The sequence below is a fragment of the Hemitrygon akajei genome, chromosome 28 (assembly GCF_048418815.1).
Source record: "Hemitrygon akajei chromosome 28, sHemAka1.3, whole genome shotgun sequence".
Taxonomy (NCBI): Eukaryota; Metazoa; Chordata; class Chondrichthyes; order Myliobatiformes; family Dasyatidae; genus Hemitrygon; species Hemitrygon akajei.
Window position 1 is genome coordinate 9,047,343 of NC_133151.1, and position 22,367 is coordinate 9,069,709.

Sequence of the window (22,367 nt, forward strand, 5' to 3'; positions counted from 1 at the left end):
ATTTTAATGAAATAATTATTTACCATAATAAACTGCAGTGCCTTTTCATTCTTACAGGCATAGACAATGCACTAAATCTTGCTCAGTTACGTTTCTGAAAACCAACAGGACTGTCGCTTCACGTGTGGCCCCCTGTATTGTGGTAAAACTACTACAATAGTAATCTGGCCCCAACCCAGCCCCTCCCTGCCCAATAGGGGAAGAACCCTACACGGTGGTCCTCACCCCACTGAGCCCTTGCCGTGGTTGCGCCAAGCGTTAGAGCCTCCCCCAGCCAGTCGGCAGCTTCTCTCCATGGGTGTCTCGATGCGCTGGCAAGCCTACGGGTTTCAGGCTGACCAAAGTACCCCCCCCCCCCACATTCTGTGTCCGTGTAACTCAGTGACCACTGTAACCCATCACAGGCAAAGCCAGCCCTCCCCACCACCGAGCAGGAGCGCTGCCAGAAGAAAGCACCCATCCATCATCGAGGACCCCTTCTCCCTCCACCATCCGGGCCGTGCTCTCTTCTCGCTGCTGCCATCAGGAAGGAGCTACAGGAGGGTGAGGAGCCTCACCTCCAGGTTCAGGAACAGTTATTACCCTAAAGTGAACCAGCGTGGATAACTTCACTCGCCTCGCAACAACCTACAGGTTTGTGTCACACGACTCCACAACTCGTGTTCCCGGTATTATCTATTGATATACCGAGCTTTCTTTCGGTTTTAGTATTTTGAACAAATGGTCGTCTTTTGCACATGCATTGTCTGTCAGTCTTTGTGTGTAGTCTTCCATTGATTCTATTGTGGCAGGACGCAGATACGTCTCGACCGAAGGAGGCGTAAGGCTTTCCTTATCTCAGCTAGCCTGTGGGTCACCTTTGGGCAAGGTGTAGCCAAACCCCCCCCCCAACTGATCAGGGTCATGTGAACCCCATGGGAGCAGGTTGTCTGAGCTGCCGGAGCAGATCACAAGTCCTGGTTATGCAGCCGCTGACCCCAGGCAGACAATCTCTGAAGAGTATCGGTAATGGCTTGAGAAGACACTGCCCAGAAGAAAGCAATGGCAAAACACTTTTCTGCGGAACAATTTGCCAAGAACAATCACGTCAAATGACAGGGCACCTAATGATGATGTCTGTAAGAAAATGGATCTCAGGGTAGTAAATACACACATTTACTCTGACTTTGAAATGGACACATATCAGGAGGAGAAACCCTGCTTCATTCCAACCCCCCCCCCCCCGCTTCACGTTTCCCTCCATCTCACCCAGATGCTACTGAGGACCCCGGTTCATTTTCAGCACTCGACATTGCTTACCTGTGTTCAGGGGTACACTCAGGAAGACCCCCAGCGACACGAGGCTGGGAGAGGTTACGGCAGCTCCGCAGTTGATGAGGATGTGGAACACTGCAAGAGAAAGAAGCCTGGATCAGCTCATAGCAGAACTGACCAAACATTCTCTACGCCTGGCAGAGCCTCTGGTAGGGGTCGATGACCCCCCGCCGGTCCACACCATCTGATCAAATTCACCCAAAACACACAGTCAGTTCCTCGACACTATCCTGTTCTATGTACCCAGGGCAGAAACACTAGGGTTTAAATACGGAGTAAAGCTCCCTCTACACTTCCCTATTGCAGCTTCGCTACGGCAGGCACAGCACAGGTCTGATACAGAGTCAAGTTACTCCACACTGTTCCATCACACACTCCCAGGGCAAGGTCAAGAAGGGTTACGTACAGCGTGAAGTTTTCTCAGCACTGTCCCAACACACGCTTTCAGGGCAAAGACAGCATGGTATAAGCACAGAGTGAATCTCCCTCCACACCGTCCCATCACACACTCCCGGGGTCAGACACAGAGTGAAGCTCCCTCCGCACCGTCCCATCACACACTCCCGGGGTCAGACACAGAGTGAATCTCCCTCCACACCGTCCCATCACACACTCCCGGGGTCCGACGCGGAGTGAAGCTCCCTCCACACCGTCCCATCACACACTCCCGGGGTCAGACACAGAGTGAAGCTCCCTCCGCACCGTCCCATCACACACTCCCGGGGTCAGACACAGAGTGAAGCTCCCTCCGCACCGTCCCATCACACACTCCCGGGGTCAGACAGAGTGAAGCTCCCTCCACACCGTCCCATCACACACTCCTGGGATCAGACACAGAGTGAAGCTCCCTCCACACCGTCCCATCACACACTTCCGGGGTCAGACACAGAGTGAAGCTCCCTCCACACCGTCCCATCACACACTCCCGGGGTCAGACACAGAGTGAAGCTCCCTCTACACCATCCCATCACACACTCCCAAGGTCAGACACAGAGTGAAGCTCCCTCTACACCGTCCCATCACATACTCCCGGGGTCAGACACAGAGTGAATCGCCCTCCACACCGTCCCATCGCACACTCCCGGGGTCAGACACAGAGCGAAGCTCCCTCCACACCGTCCCATCACACACTCCCAGGGTTAGACACAGAGTGAAGCTCCCTCCACACCGTCCCATCACACACTCCCGGGGTTAGACACAGGGTGAAGCTCCCTCTACTTCTCCACCAAGCATTTCACGGGTGCCTGAGTGACCCCACCCCCCTCTAGATTTCCTACATCAATCGGCTTAGTCTCTGAGTAACTTGCCAAATTTTGCGCTGTTCTGGGTGCTATGCCTCATCATCACTGACAATAAGGTCAAATGAATCTGTGGAATCCATTGCCATAAACATGGTGGAGGCAGAAATTGATAGGTCCTTCATTTGTAAGGTCAAGGTTACGGCCAGAAGGCAGGAGAATAGATGGTGGACCAGACTCGATGGGCCAAATGGCCTAACCCTGCTCCGATGTCTCATGGTCTTCGGAATCTGTTTGCACAGAGATGCTTCTTAGCCCATCACCTCTACCTGGGCATGGGCCACCAACAGTGGCTCGCCAGGGTCCTCTGTCCCAGGCCAGTCTTTCACGTTATCTCCACGATTAGCCCATCTCCTTGGTGTATCCTTCCTCGCCCAGGGAATGAGGTCTTCGGAGCTTCCGCTGGCGTTTCTGCAGCGCCGGGTTTTCACGGGATGGAGTTGCTAGCACCGTGCCCAGCCCTCCTCTTTTGCATCTGGGCCTGGTACTGTCTACGGCAGAGGCTTTGCAGAGAGTCGATGGAGGCCAAATCATCAGGTATATTTCAGACAAAGATTGGTAATACAGGGAGAAGGGCAGCGGGGAGCCCAGGGGTCCTTACACCAGCTACAAAAACACAAAGGCGTTCTTCCCTTTACCATCGCAGAAGCCCATCACCCAGATGGCTAGAGGGACCTCCACTGGCCCAGGGGGAGGCACGCACTCACCGAGGAGGAGACCGGCCAGCCCGCACAGATGACCCCAGGGCACGAGGTCGGCAGATGGCCAGGGCTCCACCTTGGCGAAGTGGAGGCCGATCGAGACCCAGGTCAGGAAGAGGAGGCTGAAGACACCCACTGAACTGAGGAAGAACATAACTTCGCCAAACCTTGCAGGGCCGAGCAGGAGCTTAAACAGGACCTGTGGACCAAGGAGAGGTAAAGTACAGTGTGTTAGCAACAAGATCATCCGACCAGGAGACAGGAGCAGAATTAGGCCATTTAGCCCATCGAGTCTGCTCCTCGATTTGATCATGATTTTTACCCCTCTCAACCCTGTTCTCTGCCCTCTCCCCATACCCTTACTAATCGAGAACCTATCAACCAGCACTTTAAACATACCCAATGACTCAGCCTCTCCAGCATCTGTGGCTATGAATTCCAAAGATTCACCACCCTCTGGCGAAAGAAATTTCATTCTTATCTCTGTTCTAAAGGGATGCTGTTGTATCCTGAGGCTGTGCCCTCTGGGTCCTTGACTCCCCCACTAAAGGAAACGTTTTCTCCACGCTCACTCTACCTCGATCAGCTTCGATGAGATTTCCTGCCATTCATCAAAACTCCAGCGGGCACAGGCCCAGAGCTATCAAATTCTCCTCAAATCAGAATCAGGTTTATCATCACCGGCACGTGCCGTGAAATGTGTTAACTTGGCAGCAGCACTTCAAAGCAATATAGAAGACAAAAAAAATCAAAATAAAATAATAATGAATAAATAAATAAATCGGTATATGCATATTGAACAGATTAAAGATCGTGCAAAAAAACCGGAAATAATATATATTTAAATAGCGAGGTGGTGTCCAAGGGTCCACTGTCCATTTAGGCATCAGAGAGCAGAGGTCAAATGTTAACCCTTTCATTCCCAGGGTCTCTCTCGCGAACTTGCGCTGGGCCCTCTCCAATGCCAGCACAGCCTTTCACACTGCTCACAATGATTCGGGTGGCCTCTGGCCGATGCTTCACCAAGCTTCGGCGTTCTACATCCTTGCTTTCACACCCTGAGCGTCTCAAAATGAACGCTAACGTGATCTGGTATACCGCTGTCCAAAGGGGCCCAGGACGGGTGACGCGCAGGCCCAAACGTGTGTGCTTAGGAAGGAAAACGGCTCAAACACCCCTACGATTAAAGATGCCATTCTGCGATATCCTAGAACATAGGATGTAGAACAATGCAGCACAGAACAGGTCCTTCGGCCCACAATGTTGTGCTGACCCTTTAGCCTACTCCAAGATTAATCTAACCCTTTCCTCCCTCATAGCCCTCCATTTTTCTATCATCCGTGTGCCTATCTAAGATTCTCTTGAATGTCCTTAATGTACCGCACTCTGTGTACCTCTGACATCTCCCCTAACTTTGCTCCAAGCACCTGAAGGTTATTACTTACTGCCCACAATGCAGCTGGCGTTTAGGGCAGCAATGAAGTTCCTCTGGTTCTGTCTGTCCACGCAGTCGCACAGAGATATTGAAGCGTTCTTCGTCGCTGTTTCTGTAACAGTGCTGCTTGGCCCCGAACCTGGAGGGCTGGTGGTCCACTAAAGTCTGACCTCTACCCTTCGACCTGTTTGGCATGGGTGACCCTACCAAGGGCTAAAGCACAAAGCCCCGACTCCAGCCAGCACGGCTCTTCAAGTCCTTGAGGCACGAAAGCCTCCAAACCCAGCAATCCACAGACCACTCCCACTCCGACATGTCTGTCCATGGCCTCCTCTACCATCAAGATGAGGCCACACGCAGGTCGATGGGGCAATACCTTATCTCCCGCCTAGGTAGCCTCCTACCTGCCGGCATGAACATCCAACTCACAGACCTCTGTTGGGGTCTGACCCCTGCCCCCCCCTTACCCCCATCCCTATCTATTATTTTAGTCTGGTTCTCTTACTCTCTCTTTTTCCCGCCTCACTATAATAACCCCCAGCCCTACCTTTCTTTCTCTTTTATTTCCCATAATTCTCCACCTTCCCCCTAGCCCATTTCCCTCCAGCCTATCACTTCCCAGCTCTCTACTTCATCCCCCCACTTCTTATCCCCCCTCGACCATCCCATGTTACTTCACTCCTGATGAAGGGTTTCGGCCCGAAACGTTGTCACTACCTCCTCTCATATATGCTGTCTGGCCTGCTGAATTCTGCCAACATTTTGTGTTTTTATTTACTTCCATCATCTGCAGATTCACTCGTGAAACCCAACAATAAGGTTGTGTTCCTCTCGGAGGACCTTAAAGTTATGTCCCCTCACCATTTCTGCCCTGGTAAAAAGCTATGCTCTAAGTCTACACCAGATTGATTCCTGGGATGGCAGGACTTTCATATTAAGAAAGACTGGATCGACTAGGCTTATACTCGCTGGAATTTAGAAGATTGAGGGGGGATCTTATTGAAACGTATAAAATTCTAAAGGGATTGGACAGGCTAGATGCAGGAAGATTGTCCCCGATGTTGGGGAAGTCCAGAACAAGGGGTCACAGTTTAAGGATAAAAGGGAAGCCTTTTAGGACCGAGATGAGGAGAAACTTCTTCACACAGAGAGTGGTGAATCTGTGGAATTCTCTGCCACAGGAAACAGTTCAGGCCAGTTCATCGGCTATATTTAAGAGGGAGTTAGATATAGCCCTTGTGGCTAAAGGGATCAGGGGGTATGGAGAGAAGGCAGGTACAGGGTTCTGAGTTGGATGATCAGCCATGATCATACTGAATGGTGGTGCAGGCTCGAATGGCCGAATGGCCTACTCCTGCACCTGTTTTCTATGTTTCTATCCAGGCAGTCACCTGTCATCCTCCTTCACTCCAAAGAGAAAAGCTCAAATGTGCCTCATATCACAGGGACCATGTGGAGCCACCAGGATGCTGTCTGGATTCAAGGGTAGGTGCTACAAGGAGAGGTTGGTCATACTTGGGATGTTTTCAGCAGAGGTTGAAGGGAGATCTGATACAGATTTATAAGATTACAAGAGGACTACATCCTTGTTGGGCTTGGAGGCCTGCGTGCCTCAGTGACGCGGAGAGCTCTGTTGGCTGGAGTCAGGGCTTTGAGCTTTGCCTCTTAGTCAAACAGGTCAAGGTTGATTCCAGAGATGAGGGGGTTAGACTATGCGGAGAGATTGGGTCGCCTGGGACTGTACTGACTGGAATTCAGAAGGATGAGAGGAGATCTTATAGAAACATATAAAATTATGAAAAGGATGGACAAGATAGAGGCGGGGAAATTGTTTCTACTGGGAGGTGAGACTAGAACTCGGGGACATAGCCTCAAGATTCGGGGGAGTAGATTTGGGACGGAGATGAGGAGGAACTGCTTTTCCCAGAGAGTGGTGAATCTGTGGAATTCTCTGCCCAATGAAGCAGTGGAGGCTGCCTCAGTAAATATATTTAAGACAAGGTTGGATAGATTTTTGCAGAGTAGGGGAATTAAGGGTTATGGGAAAAGGCAGGTAGGTGGAGATGAGTCCGTGGCCAGATCAGCCATGATCTTATTGAATGGTAGAGCAGGCTCGACGGGCAAGATGGCCGACTCCTGCTCCTGTTTCTTACGTTCTGAAGTCAAAGGGTAGAGGTCAGACTGAGAGTGGCCCACCGGTCCTCCAGGTTCGGGGTTAACAACCCTGACTGTTCAAACAAAACTGTTAGAGAAACAGCAGTGAGAAACCCTTCTACATCTGTGTGAGATGGTGTTCCCGACAGGAGTGGAAACCAAGTGGGAGCCACTGACACGATAAAGGAAGCCCTGAGCACGGCCAGAGATGCAGGACCTCCAACGCCAGCGGCGTAACGGGGAGTAGACACAGGTCGAGCCAACGGCCGGTATCACTTTCCCCAGGGCCGAAATGTCTTAACACTGGAGAGCGTGCGTTTAAGGGGAGAGGGTGAAAGTTCAAAGATGTGTGCAGGGCAAGTGATTTTCCAGAGAGAGTGGTCGATGCATGGAACGGACTCGCTGGGGTGGGGGTGCAGGCCAAGACAAGCGGGGTGCCACAGAAGCTCTCAGACAGGCACGTGAACGCGCAGAGAACGCGGGAATACAGATGTGTGTGAGCGGCAGGGAGTTAGGCATATAGTTACTAGTTTAGTTAGCTCGGGCCAAGGAGCCTATTCCTGTACTGCACTGTTCTAGGAGTTGGTAATTGTGTACTTACTTCCTCTTACACATCACTGGCATTTAGGGCAACGATGAAGGTCCTCCATCCCTGTCTGGCCATCAGATGTAGAAAGATTCTTCATTGCTTGGGTTGTTAGCCCTGAGCTGAGTCCCCCCCGGACCTGCAGGACCGGTGGACCAGTCTGACTCTGACCTCTGCCCTTTGACCCTTTGGCATGGGTGACCCTACCGCGAGCCATAAATCGCCGACACCAGCCAGCACAGTTCTCCGGGTCATTGAGGCACGCAGGCGGTGGCCCTCTTGGAGGAGAAGCTGGCAGAGAGACACGGAAATATATGCGGAGCTGAGGAATTTGGATCACGAGGAGGGAGGAGTGATTTAGTTCAATTTGACAGCATTCTCAGCACGGACATAGCGGGCCGAAGGGCCTGTTCCTGTGCCGTGAGGTTCTACGACCCAAGACCCTCGCTGGCCGCGGTGTTGCCCTGTCACTTTCGACGTGCGACAGGAGCTCTCGCGAGGTGCCGCCCCCCCCCCCAGATCGGGTCTGTGGGATCTTACCTTGTACAAGGCGGAGGTGGAGGCGGAGCCCACGACCGAGGCCACGCCCACGATGGCGTTGCGGCGGAAGCCGTCGGCGTAAGCGATGAGCACAATGCCGGTGATGGAGAGGATGGCGGCCACAATCTGCACAGGTCAGAAGGGTGAGCGGAGGGTGAGGTTACAGAGAGGGCTTGCGGTCCTACCTTGGCCTCCGTGGCCCTTTGGTTCCCTACCCTTCCATTCCATGGGGCTCATTTACCCAGCCTCTTCCCTCCCCCCCCCACCCCACCGCCCCCGTAAATGCTATAAAATATTCCTTGGCCTCAGAGAAGGGAGCTGTCCACTCACACCATGCCATTCCTGAGCCTCTCCAATACAGGTGTCCCCCGCTTTACAAACTTTACACCTGTTTTCGCATTACAGAGAGGATTTTCGCTTTTACGAAAAATTTTCCCATATAAATTAACGGTTCTTCGCTTTACGCCATTTTTGGCTTAAGGAAGGTTTCATAGGAATGCTCTACCTTTGTAATGGGGGGACACCTTACCCCCTTAGGGGCAACACAGTGGTGTAACAGTTAGGGCATCGCATTACAGCGCCAACTATCACCATTTGGGGTTCAATTCCCGCCGCTGCCTGTGAGGAGTTTGCACGTTCTCCCCACGACCATGTGGGTTTCCTCCGGGTTCCCTGGTTTCCTCCCACAGTCCGAAGGCGTACAGTTTAGAGTGGGTTGTAGGTATGCTATTTTCACACCGGAAGCTTTCCGAAGGCTGCCCGGCACAATCATGGCTGATTTGTTTTGATACAAACGACGCATTTAGAAGACAGAGCATTGCAGCAGAGTGCAGGCCGTTCAGTCCTTGCTATTGTGCCAACTTTTTAATCTCACTCTAAAATCAAAATCTAATCCTTCCCTCCTGCAGTTCTGTCATCCATGTACCCAAGGCAGAGTACAAAGTAAATGGCAGGATACTTGGGAGTGTGGAGGAGCAGAGGGATCTGGGGGTACATGTCCACAGATCCCAGAAAGTTGCCTTGCAGGTAGATAGGGTAGTTAAGAAAGCTTATGGATGTGTTAGCTTTCATAAGTTGAGGGACAGAGTTTAAGAGTCGCGGGATAACGATGCAGCTCTATAAAACTCTGGTTAGGCCACACTTGGAGTACTGTGTCCAGTTCTGGTCGCCTCACTATAGGAAGGATGTGGAAGCATTGGAAAGGGTACAGAGGAGATTTACCAGGATGCTGCCTGGTTTAGAGAGTATGGATTATGATCAGAGATTAAGGGAGCTAGGGCTTTACTCTCTGGAGAGAAGGAGGATGAGAGGAGACATGATAGAGGTGTACAAGATATTAAGAGGAATAGACAGAGTGGACAGCCAGCGCCTCTTCCCCAGGGCACCACTGCTCAGTACAAGAGGATATGGCTTTAAGGTAAGGGGAGGGAAGTTCATGGGGGATATTAGAGGAAGGTTTTTTACTCAGAGAGTGGTTGGTGCGTGGAATGCACTGCCTGAGTCAGTGGTGGAGGCAGATACACTAGTGAAGTTTAAGACAGGTAGATGGTGGAATTTAAAGTGGAGGGTTTTATGGGAAGCAGGGTTTAAGGGTCAGCACAACATTGTGGGCCGAATGGCCTGTACTGTGCTGTATTGTTTTACGTTCTAATATCCCTAATGTATCTGCCTCTACCATCACCCCTGTGTTAAGGACTTACCTTTGACACCCAGAAAGTCATGAGGCATGGGATAAGTGGAACCTTGGCTGTTTGGATAAAAAATTGGCTTAAAGGAAGAAAGTATTCTGCCTGGAGGTTGGTGATTAGTGGAGTGCCACAGGGATCTGTGCTGGGATCCCTGCTATTTGTGATTTTTATAAATGACCTGGATGTAGAGGCGAAAGATGGGTGAGTAAGTTTGTGGATGACACGAAGATTGGAGGAGTTGAGGATGGAGCTGTAGGTGGTCGAAGGTTACAAGAGGATATAGACAGGCTGCAGAGTTGGGCAGAAAAATGGCAGATGGAGTTCAATCCGGACAAGTGTGAGGTGATGCATTTTGGAAGGACAAACCAGAAGACTGAGTACAGGATTAATGGTCAGTTACTTAAGAGTGTGGATGAACAAAGGGACCTTGGGGTTCAAATCCATACATCTCTCAAGGTTGCTGCACAAGTTGACAGGGTAGTTAAGAAGGCCTATGGGATGCTAGGCTTCATAAACAGGGGGATTGAGTTCAAGAGTAGAGAGGTCATGTTGCAACTCTACAAATCTCTGGTGAGACCACACTTAGAGTATTGTGTTCAATTCTGGTCACTTCATTATAGGAAGGATGTGGAAGCTATGGGGAGGGTGCAGAGGAGATTTACCAGGATGTTGCCTGGTTTGGAGAACAAGTCATATGAAGCAAGGTTAGCAGAGCTGGGACTTTTCTCTTTGGAGCGTAGAAGAATGAGAGGGGACTTGATAGAAGTCTACAAGATTATGAGGGGCATAGATAGGGTGGATAGTCAGTACCTGTTTCCCAGGGCACCAATAGCAAACACCAGAGGGCATATGTACAAAATTAAAAGAGGGAGGTTTAGGGGAGACATCAGGGGTAAGTTTTTTAGACAGAGGGTTGTGAGTGCCTGGAATGACTTGCCAGGGATGGTGGTGGAGGCTAAAACATTAGAGGTATTTAAGAGCCTCTTGGACAGGCACATGGATGGAAGAAAAATGGAGGGTTATGGGGTAGTGTGGGTTTAGTACTTTTTAAAAAAGGATTATATGGGTCGGTACAACATGGAGGGCTGAAGGGCCTGTACTGTGCCGTAGTGTTCTATGGTTCTATCCCCCCCCCCCCACCATACTTTCCTCCAAACACCTTAAATTTAAGCCTCTTGTGGTGTTAGCCATTTCCAACCTGCGTAAAGCCTCAGGCCGGCCACTTGATCTGTTACCATCTTGTACTCCCCTATTAAGCCACCTTCCATCCTCCTTCGCTGAAAGAGAAAGGCCTTGAATTGGCTCAGACGCTCCTCACCAAACATGACTCTCTCATGCCAGTTGTTTGCTGTGCCCTGCGATGAACTGAGGCCGTGGCAGTGACGCCTTTTGGCTTTGCGTCTTTCGGAGAAGTTTCAGCTCTGAGCTGTTTGATTATTTGTATTGTTCTTCTCTCGCTCTCTGCCCATTGACGGTCGCTTGTTTAACGAGTTCTTTTGGGGTCTCTTTCTCTTCTGGTTAAGAAGACTAATCTCGAGGTTGTATAATGTATACATACTTCGATAATGAATGTGCTTTGAATTTTGAAATCCTCTCTGCGCCCTTTCTAAAATTTCTACATCCTTCCTATGATGAGGTGACCAGAACTGAGCACAATACTCCAAGTGCGGTCGAACCAGGGTTTATAGAACTACGACATTACCTCCCGGCTCTGGAACTCAATGAAGGCCAACACACCAAAGGCCTAAACAATCTTTCACTGAACGTTTCAATGTTCTGATGTACACGTGACAAATCAAGCTCATCCGTAACCTGAGATCCCTCCTGTGTTCAGCCACTAACCCCCTCGAGCTCACCTCACCTGCGTGAGCGACTTCCTCACTGTTACCCGCCCGGGAAACGGGTTTCCCTTTAGACGATGTATTCGCTCGGAAACACAGCGCCAGTGTCGAAGGGGTGCCACGCTCCAGGAGGTGACAAACCCCACTGTAGACAGGAATTTGGCCTCCGGAAAGTCTACTATTACGGCTGCTTAACAAGACAAAATGCTGCGGCGTTACGGGAACGATACTGGCTTGGATAGCGGAATGGCCGACAGGCAGGAGGCAGCGAGTTGGGATAAAAGGGGCCTTTTCTGGCTGGCTGCCGGTGACTAGTGGTGTTCCTCAGCGGCCAGTATTGGGACCGCTGCTTTCCACGTTGCTTGTCCATGATTTAAATAGTGGAATTGATGGGTTTGTGGATGATACGAGGATAGCTGGAGGGGTAGGTAGTGCTGAGGAAGCAATGAGATTGTAGCAGGACTTAGGCAAACTGGAAGAATGGGCAAAAAAGTGGCAGATGGAATACAGTGTTGGGACATGCATTTTGGTAAAAGGAACAATACAAAAAGCCAACACAGATGCCTTGTGCAGGAAGGCACAGAGTCGACTGTACTTCCTAAGAAGGTTGGCGTCATTCAATGTCTGTAGTGAGATGCTGAAGATGTTCTATAGGTCAGTTGTGGAGAGCGCCCTCTTCTTTGTGGTGGCGTGTTGGGGAGGAAGCATTAAGAAGAGGGACGCCTCACGTCTTAATAAGCTGGTAAGGAAGGCGGGCTCTGTCGTGGGCAAAGTACTGGAGAGTTTAACATCGGTAGCTGAGCGAAGGGCGCTGAGTAGGCTACGGTCAATTATGGATAACTCTGAACATCCTCTACATAGCACCATCCAGAGACAGAGAAGCAGTTTCAGCGACAGGTTACTATCGATGCAATGCTCCTCAGACAGGATGAAGAGGTCAATACTCCCCAATGCCATTAGGCTTTACAATTCTACCGCCAGGACTTAAGAACTTTTTAAAAGCTATTATTAATGCTTTTTGAGATAGTGATTTAGATGCATATCATATTTTTTTTTACTGAGTTAAGTATTGTATGTAATTAGTTTTGCTACAACAAGTGTATGGGACATTGGAAAAAAGTTGAATTTCCCCATGGGGATGAATAAAGTATCTATCTATCTATCTAATAGTGCGGACTATTATCTAAATGGGGGGGAAGATTCGAATATCAGATTTCTGAGCTTCTTGTGCTGATCTTTGCACCATCAATAGGGATGGGAGAAGTACTGGAGGATTACAGGGTTGCAAACATTGTTCCCTTGTTCAAGAAAGGGAGTAGAGATAACCCTGGAAATTATAGACCAGTGAGTCTCACTTCAGTGGTGGGCAAGTTATTGGAGAAGATCCCGAGGGGCAGGATTTATGAGCATTTGGAGAGACATCATCTGATTAGGGATAGTCCGCATGGCTTTGTCAAGGGCAGGTCGTGCCTTACGAGTCTGACTTAATTCTTTGAGGAAGTAACAAAACACATTGATGAAGGTAGAGCAGTGGATGTAGTGTATCTGGATTTCAGTAAGAGATTTGATAAGGTTCCCCATGCAAAGACTCATTCAGAAAGTAAGGAGGCATGGGATCCAAAGAGACCTTGCTTTGTGGATCTCGAACTGGCCTGACCAAGGTTGGTTGTAGGTGGTTTGTGTTCTGCGTGGGGGTCGGTGACCAGTGGTGTTCCGCGGGGATCTGTTCTGGGACCCCTCCTCTTTGTGATTTCTATAAATGACCTGGATGAAGAAATTGAAGGATGGTTTAGTGTTTGCCGGTGACACAAAGGTTGGGGGGTGTTGTGGACAGTCTGGAGGGCTGTCAGAGGTTACAGCGGGACGTCGATAGGATGCAGAACTAGGCTGAGAAGTGGCAGATGGACTTCAAGTGGGAAGTGGTTCCTTTTGGTAGGTCCAATTTGAAGATAGAATATAATATTAATGTTAAGTCTCTTGGCAGTGTCGAGAATCAGGGAGATCCTGGGGTCCGTGTCCATAGGACTCTCAAAGCTGCTGCTCAGGTTGACTGTGTTGTTAAGAGGTCATACGATGTGTTGTCATTCATCAACCGTGGGATTGAGTTCAAGAGCCGTGAGGTAATGTTACAGATCCCACTTGGAGTACTGTGCTCAGTTCTGGTCACCTCACTACAGGAAGGACGTGGATACTATAGAGAGAGAGCAGACGAGATTTACAAGGATGTTGCCTGGATTGGGGAGCATGCCTTATGAGAATAGGTTGAGTGAACTTGGCCTTTTCTCCTTGGAGCGACGGAGGATGAGAGGTGACCTGATGGAGGTGTATACGATGATGGGAGGCACTGATTGTGTGGATAGTCAGAGGCTTTTTCCCAGGGCTGAAATGGCTAACACAAGGAGGTTTAGTTTTAAGGTGCTTGGAAATGGATATCGAGGGGATGTCAGGGGTAAGTTTTTCACACAGAGTGATGTGCACGTGGAATGCACTGACAGCGACGGTGGTGGAAGTGGATACAATAGGGTCTTTTAGGAGCTTAGAAAAATAGAGGGCGATGCACTGGGGAAATTCTAGGCAGTTTCTAGAATAGGTTACACAGCTGGCACAACATCGTGGGCCAAAGAACCTATAATGTCCTGTAGATTTCTTTGTTCTATGTTCTATCAGAGGTGCAGAGGGACCTGGGAGTCCTCATGCAAGACTTCCAGAAGGTGAATTTACAGGTTGAGTCTGTGGTGAAGAAGGCAAATGCAATGTTGCCTTTTATTTCAAGGGGAATAGAATATAAAAGCAGGGAGATGATGCTGAGCCTTTACAAGACACTAGTCGGGCTGCACTTGGAGTATTGTCAACAGTATCTCAGAAAGGATGTGTTGTCATTGGAGAGAGTCCAGATGAGGTTCACGAGGATGATTCCGGGAGCGAAGGGGTTAACATATGAGGAGCGTTTGGCAGCTTTGGGCCCGTACTCACTGGAATTTAGAAGAATGAGGGGGGCGGAATCTACGGAATGTTGAAAGGACTGGATAGGGTGGATGTGGAGATGATCTTTCCTTTGGTATCCAGAACTTGCGGGCACAGCCTCAAAATTGAGGGGTGACCCTTTACAGCAGAAGTCAGGAGGGACATTTTTAGCCAGAGAGTAGTGAACCTGCGGAATGCTCTGCCACTGACTGCGGTGGGGGCCAAGTCCGTGGGTGTATTTAAGGCGGAAGTTGATGGTTTCCTGATCGGTCGGGGCATCAAAGGACAGGGCGAGAAGGCAGGAGGACGGGGTTGAGTGGGATCCGGGGTCAGCCATGAATGGTGGAGCAGACTCGATGGGCTGAATGGCCTAATTCTGCTCCTATGTCTTATGGTCTTGCGTACCTGTGGGCAATGTAGGGGTGAGCCACAGAACGAGTAGGTGTGTGGGATCGGTAGATTCACCGCAGTTCACAGTTTTTATTATTGTGCATTGTACTTCATATCTCATGACATATGCCGGTGATATTAAACCTGATTCTGATTATATTAATCATACTAACGCAAGAGATCCTGCAGATGCTGGAAATCCAGAGCAAAACACACACACACCCCCCCCGCCCCCCCAGCAAGCCAGGCAGCATCTATGGAGAGGAATAAACGGTGGCATTTTGGGCCGAGATCCTTCACCCGGAATTTCGTGTCTTTTCTCCACACGGCTGCTAGAAAACAAATCTCTCGTTATTCCTACACTTGACTCCTGCCCCCCTTCCTTTCCGGACCCGATGAAAGGTCTCGGCCCAAAACGGCGACCATTTATTCCTCTCCGCAGCTGCTGCCCGACCTGCTGAGTTCCTCCAGCATTCTCTCCGCCTTGCTGCAGATCTCCAGCATCTGCAGAATCTCCTGTGTTTATGCCTTACGCCAATGGCCACTTTATTGGGTACCCCTGTACACCTGCTCGTTGACAGCTAATCAGCCAATCGCCTGGCAGCGTCTCGGTGGGATAAAAGCATGCGGACACGGTCGAGAGGTTCAGTTGCTGTCCGGACCAAACAACAGAAATGGGGAGGAAATGTGATCGAAGCGACTTCGCTGGTGCCAGATGGGGTGGTCTGAGTATCGCAGAGACCGCTGATCTCCTGGGATTTTCGTGCCAAGAGCTTGTAGAGTTTACAAAGAATGGTGCAAAAATCAAAACAAAAAAAAAAATGTCGGTGAGCGACAGTTCTGTGGGCGAAATCGCCTTGTTAATGAGGGAGGTCAGAGGAGAATGACCGGACTGGTTCAAGCTGACAGGAAGGCGACGGTAACTCAAATAACCACCCGTTACAACAGAGGGCGTGCAGAAGAGCATCTCTGAACACACAACACGTGGAAGCTTGAAGTGGACGGGCTACAGCAGCTGAAGACGACGAACGCACACTCGGCGGCCATTTTATTCGGTACAGGAGGCATCGAGTAAAATGGCCGCTGGGTGCACACGTTGACAACAATAAATGCGATTCAGCTTCTAATTCTCCGGCACTTACCCGGACCCCCATAAACCTGTCCTTGAGCACGACCCAGGAGAGGAGAAAGACGAAGGCCTTGTTGCAGCAGAAGAGAGCGGACGCCTCGGTGCTGCTGATGTTCCGCAGGGCCAGCAGGTACAGGTAGGTGGTGACCGTCCAGAGGACGCAGAAGGGAGCGGTCTTGCTCAGGAGGCCTTTGACGGAGAAGCCCCCCTCGCTCAGCAGACGGGTGCAGGCCCTGTGGACGACAGGCCGGGAGAAGACGTCACAGAGTGCGTTACACCCGGACAATCGCAGCCGCTAAATAATTGCTGGAATTAGAAGCCAGCCTCGGCAACGGGCCGCGGTGAGACCTCGGCTTGTCTGCCATTCCTTCCTGTTCAGTAATCTCTTTAGGGAAAGGAAACTGGTGACCTTAACTTAGCCGTGGCTCCAGACCACAGCTCGGGCAGTTACGGACTATACGCATCCCTATGTTTCGATACGGCTCAGCGACTGGTGTCCTTCCCTCAAACTTCTAGGACAATTCCTAGGACTCCCGTTCCCTGAAACTCCCGAACTCCAGTTTCCTGAAGCTCATCGGGATCTTGTTCCCTGAAACTCCTGGAATCCCGTTTCCCTGAAGCTTACCGGGATCCCGTTCCCCGAAATTCTCGAAATCCAGTTTCCTGAATCTCACTGGGATCCCATTCCCTGAATCTCACCGGGACCGTTCCCTGAAACTCCCGGAATCCAGTTTCCTGAATCTCACCGGGATCCCATTCCCTGAATCTCACCGGGACCGTTCCCTGAAACTCCCGGAATCCAGTTTCCTGAATCTCACCGGGACCGTTCCCTGAAACTCACCAGGACCGTTCCCTGAATCTCACCAGGACCGTTCCCTGAAACTCCCGGAATCCAGTTTCCTGAATCTCACCGGGACCGTTCCCTGAATCTCACCAGGACCGTTCCCTGAAACTCCCGGAATCCAGTTTCCTGAATCTCACCGGGACCGTTCCCTGAATCTCACCAGGACCGTTCCCTGAATCTCACCAGGACCGTTCCCTGAAACTCCCGGAATCCAGTTTCCTGAATCTCACCGGGACCGTTCCCTGAATCTCACCAGGACCGTTCCCTGAAACTCCCGGAATCCAGTTTCCTGAATCTCACCGGGACCGTTCCCTGAAACTCCCGGAATCCAGTTTCCTGAATCTCACCGGGATCCCATTCCCTGAATCTCACCGGGACCGTTCCCTGAATCTCACTGGGACCGTTCCCTTAAACTCCCAGAATCCAGTTCCCTGAATCTCACCGGGACCGTTCCCTGAATCTCACTGGGACCGTTCCCTGAAACTCCCAGAATCCAGTTTCCTGAATCTCACCGGGACCGTTCCCTGAAACTCCTGGAATCCCTTTCCCTGAAACTCCCGGAATCCAGTTTCCTGAATCTCACCGGGACCGTTCCCTGAAACTCCCGGAATCCAGTTTCCTGAATCTCACCGGGACCGTTCCCTGAATCTCACCGGGACCGTTCCCTGAATCTCACCAGGACCGTTCCCTGAAACTCCCGGAATCCAGTTTCCTGAATCTTCTGAAATCCAGTTTCCTGAAGCTCACTGGGATCCCATTCCCTGAATCTCACCAGGACCGTTCCCTCAAACTCCCGGAATCCAGTTTCCTGAAGCTCGCCGGAATTCCATTTTCCGATACTCACTGGGATCCTTTTTCCATTGAACTCACCACAACTCCTGTTTCCTGAAACTCATCAGGATCCCGCTCCCTGAAGCTGACCAGAATCCTTGTTTCCTGAAACTCAGGGTTTTCCATACTCCACTAAAACTCACTCGGCCTCAGTTCCCTGCTCCCTCATTGTGTTCAGTGGGAGATTTATTACAATACTCTTTAAATTTAAGTTAAAAAAAAAGTAAAACCAAAATTTTGTATTAGTGTGTCTGCACAGTAGGAGCAGAATCAATCCATTCAGCCCATCGAGTCTGCTGCCCCATCCGATCATGACTGCTGCCCCATCCGTGACATCCAATCGTCTGGGAAATCTGCCGGCAGCCAGTCCGCCGTGAGGAGCTGCCTCTTGGGACTGAATTGGTACACCGAGCGCCCATGTTGACTGGTCGGGACCGGTGATTCGCGCAGTGCGTTCCTTCGCACTTTGGGTCTTTCCCTGTGCGGTTTGAAGACCTCGATTACCTGGGGATCGGAGGGGTGCGATTCCCAACCTTCCCCCCGCTCCTCTTCCCCCACGTACACCTGCTGTACGCAGTCAGGCTGTGTCAGTGCGCCAGAGATGTTGATGGATTTACCGTCGTCCCCATTTCTGATCCGGGCTTACATGTAATGCGATTACTGTCCAGTCAGATTGCCGTAAGAGGATTTTGGGGATGAAATTAAACGTCTCACCGGCGGGGTGGAGAACGGAACGATCTGAGGCAGGCAGATTTTACTGGACTGTGGGCACACAGCTCCAATAGATCACCATGTTCCTGACCCCGCCATGACACCTGACCACATCATAACCCCTGACCCCACCATGACACCTGACCTCATCATAATCCCTGTCCGCACCATGACACCTGACCCTATCATAACCCCTGTCTGCACCACAACCCCTGACCCCACCATGACACCTGACCTCATAGTAACCTCTATCCGCTCCATAACCCCGAACCCAAGCTTAACATCTGACCCTGACACCACCCTAACCCATGATACCTGGTTTCCACCATAACATCTAACTCCACTGTAACCATAAGTCCATGACATAGGAGCAGAATTAGGCCATTTGGCCCATCGGGTCTGCTCTGCTATTTCATCATGGTTGATCCATTTTCCCTCTCAGCCCCCAAGCTCCTGCCTTCTCCCCGTATCCCTTCATGCCCTGACAAATCAGAATTAAATATATCCAATGACTTGGCCTCCACAGCTGCCTGTGGCAGTGAATTCCACAGATTCACAATCCTCTGCCTAAAGAAATTCCTCCTCACCTCCGTTCTAAAAGGGCACGCCTCTATTCTGAGGCTGTGTCCTCTGGTCCTAGACTCCCCCACTACAGGAAACATCCTTTCCACATCCACTCTATCTGTGTCCTCTGGTCCCAGACTCCCCCACTATAGGAAACATCCTCTCCACATCCACTCTATCTGTGTCCTCTGGTCCTAGACTCCCCCACTACAGGAAACATCCTCTCCACATCCACTCTATCTGTGTCCTCTGGTCCTAGACTCCCCCACTATAGGAAACATCCTCTCCACATCCACTCTATCTGTGTCCTCTGGTCCTAGACTCCCCCACTACAGGAAACATCCTCTCCACATCCACTCTATCTGTGTCCTCTGGTCCTAGACTCCCCCACTATAGGAAACATCCTCTCCACATCCACTCTATCTGTGTCCTCTGGTCCCAGACTCCCCCACTATAGGAAACATCCTCTCCACATCCACTCTATCTGTGTCCTCTGGTCTTAGACTCCCCCACTATGGGAAACATCCTCTCCACATCCACTCTATCTGTGTCCTCTGGTCCCAGACTCCCCCACTATAGGAAACATCCTCTCCACATCCACTCTATCTGTGTCCTCTGGTCCTAGACTCCCCCACTATGGGAAACATCCTCTCCACATCCACTCTATCTGTGCCCTCTGGTCCTAGACTCCCCCACTATGGGAAACATCCTCTCCACATCCACTCTATCTGTGTCCTCTGGTCCCAGACTCCCCCACTATAGGAAACATCCTCTCCACATCCACTCTATCTGTGTCCTCTGGTCCTAGACTCCCCCACCGAAGGAAATGTCCTCTACCACGGCCTTTCACCATCCGATAGTTTTCGATGAGGTCACCCCTCATTCTGCTGAATTCCAATGAGTACAGGTCCAGAGCCATCAAACGCTCCTCATACAACAAGCCATTCAATCCTGGAATCGTTTTCGTGAACCTCCTTTGAACCCTCTCTGGTTTCAGCACATCCTTTCTAAGATAAGGGGCCCAAACCTGCACACAATACTCCAAGTGAGGCCTCACCAGGGCTTTATAAAGCCTCAACATTACATCCTTGCTTTTATAGTCCAGTTCTCTTGAAATGAATGCCAGCATTGCCTTTGACTTCCTCGTCTGCAAATTAACCTTTAGGGAATCCTGCACATAGTCACTTTGCGCCTCGGTTTTCCTTTGTATTTTGGCCTAACCCCACCACGTTCCTGAAATAACCGTAACGCCCGACCCCATCATAACCCTCCCAACCCCACCATGCCCGACTCACTGTAACCGTTGACCCCACCATAACCTCCAATCTCATTGAAACCCCCTAACCCTACCAACCTTTGCTTCTCTCTGCCCCCTATTTTGCCCCCCCCCCCACCCACCTTTCTGCGAACCCATCCTCCTCCCCACTCCAGCCGCGGCCCTTCCCTCCATGGGGCCTGATGACCGGAAACCCCCACCCCCACCCCCTCCCCACTCCAGCCGCAGCCCTTCCCTCCATGGGGCCTGATGACCGGAACCCCCCCACCCCCACCCCCTCCCCACTCCAGCCGCAGCCCTTCCCTCCATGGGGCCTGATGACCGGAACCCCCCCACCCCCACCCCCTCCCCACTCCAGACGCAGCCCTTCCCTCCATGGGGCCTGATGACCGGAACCCCCACCCTCTCCCCACTCCAGCCTCAGCCCTTCCCTCCATGGGGCCTGATGACCAGAACCGTCACCCCCCTCCCCACTCCAGCCTCAGCCCTTCCCTCCATGGGGCCTGATGACCAGAACCCTCACCCCCTCCCCACTCCAGCCGCAGCCCTTCCCTCCATGGGGCCTGATGACCAGAACCCCCCACCCCCACCCCCTCCCCACTCCAGCCTCAGCCCTTCCCTCCATGGGGCCTGATGACCAGAACCCTCACCCCCTCCCCACTCCAGCCTCAGCCCTTCCCTCCATGGGGCCTGATGACCGGAACCCCCACCCCCACCCCCTCCCCACTCCAGCCGCAGCCCCTCCCTCCATGGGGCCTGATGACCGGAACCCCCACCCCCTCCCCCTCCCCACTCCAGCCTCAGCCCTTCCCTCCATGGGGCCTGATGACCAGAACCCTCACCCCCTCCCCACTCCAGCCTCAGCCCTTCCCTCCATGGGGCCTGATGACCGGAACCCCCACCCCCACCCCCTCCCCACTCCAGCCGCAGCCCCTCCCTCCATGGGGCCTGATGACCGGAACCCCCACCCCCCTCCCCACTCCAGCCGCAGCCCTTCCCTCCATGGGGCCTGATGACCAGAACCCCCCACCCCCACCCCCTCCCCACTCCAGCCTCAGCCCTTCCCTCCATGGGGCCTGATGACCAGAACCCCCCACCCCCTCTCCCCCTCCCCACTCCAGCCACAGCCCTTCCCTCCATGGGGCCTGATGACCGGAACCCCTCCCCACTCCAGCCGCAGCCCTTCCCTCCATGGGGCCTGATGATCGGAACCCCCACCCCCTCCCCCCTCCCCCCTCCAGCCTCAGCCCTTCCCTCCATGGGGCCTGATGACCAGAACCCTCACCCCCTCCCCACTCCAGCCTCAGCCCTTCCCTCCATGGGGCCTGATGACCAGAACCCCCCACCCCCTCTCCCCCTCCCCACTCCAGCCTCAGCCCTTCCCTCCATGGGGCCTGATGACCGGAACCCCCACACCCTCCCCACTCCAGCCGCAGCCCTTCCCTCCATGGGGCCTGATGACCAGAACCCCCCACCCCCTCTCCCCCTCCCCACTCCAGCCTCAGCCCTTCCCTCCATGGGGCCTGATGACCAGAACCCCCCACCCCCTCTCCCCCTCCCCACTCCAGCCACAGCCCTTCCCTCCATGGGGCCTGATGACCGGAACCCCTCCCCACTCCAGCCGCAGCCCTTCCCTCCATGGGGCCTGATGACCGGAACCCCCCACCCCCTCCCCACTCCAGCCACAGCCCTTCCCTCCATGGGGCCTGATGACCGGAACCCCCACCCCCTCCCTCTCCCCTCTCCAGCCTCAGCCCTTCCCTCCATGGGGCCTGATGACCGGAACCCCCACCCTCACCCCCTCCCCACTCCAGCCGCAGCCCTTCCCTCCATGGGGCCTGATGACCGGAACCCCCACCCCCACCCCTCCCCACTCCAGCCACAGCCCTTCCCTCCATGGGGCCTGATGACCGGAACCCCCACCCCCACCCCCTCCCCCTCCCCACTCCAGCCTCAGCCCTTCCCTCCATGAGGCCTGATGACCGGAACCCCCACCCCCACCCCCTCCCCACTCCAGCCTCAGCCCTTCCCTCCATGGGGCCTGATGACCGGAACCCCCCACCCCCACCCCCTCCCCACTCCAGCCACAGCCCTTCCCTCC

General features: G+C 52.4%; 1 protein-coding gene across 1 annotated transcript in view; it reads right to left on the bottom strand.

The window, feature by feature from the left end:
* Positions 1–22,367, bottom strand: part of LOC140717603 (solute carrier family 35 member F3-like) — an 87,928-nt gene that overhangs the window by 4,373 nt on the left and 61,188 nt on the right. Inside the window, exons 3-6 of the mRNA XM_073031175.1 lie at positions 16,054–16,273; positions 8,029–8,154; positions 3,320–3,512; positions 1,300–1,389 (exon numbers count right to left, since the gene is read on the bottom strand). Coding sequence (XP_072887276.1) covers positions 1,300–1,389; positions 3,320–3,512; positions 8,029–8,154; positions 16,054–16,273 — 629 coding nt within the window. The remainder of the gene's footprint in view (positions 1–1,299; positions 1,390–3,319; positions 3,513–8,028; positions 8,155–16,053; positions 16,274–22,367) is intronic.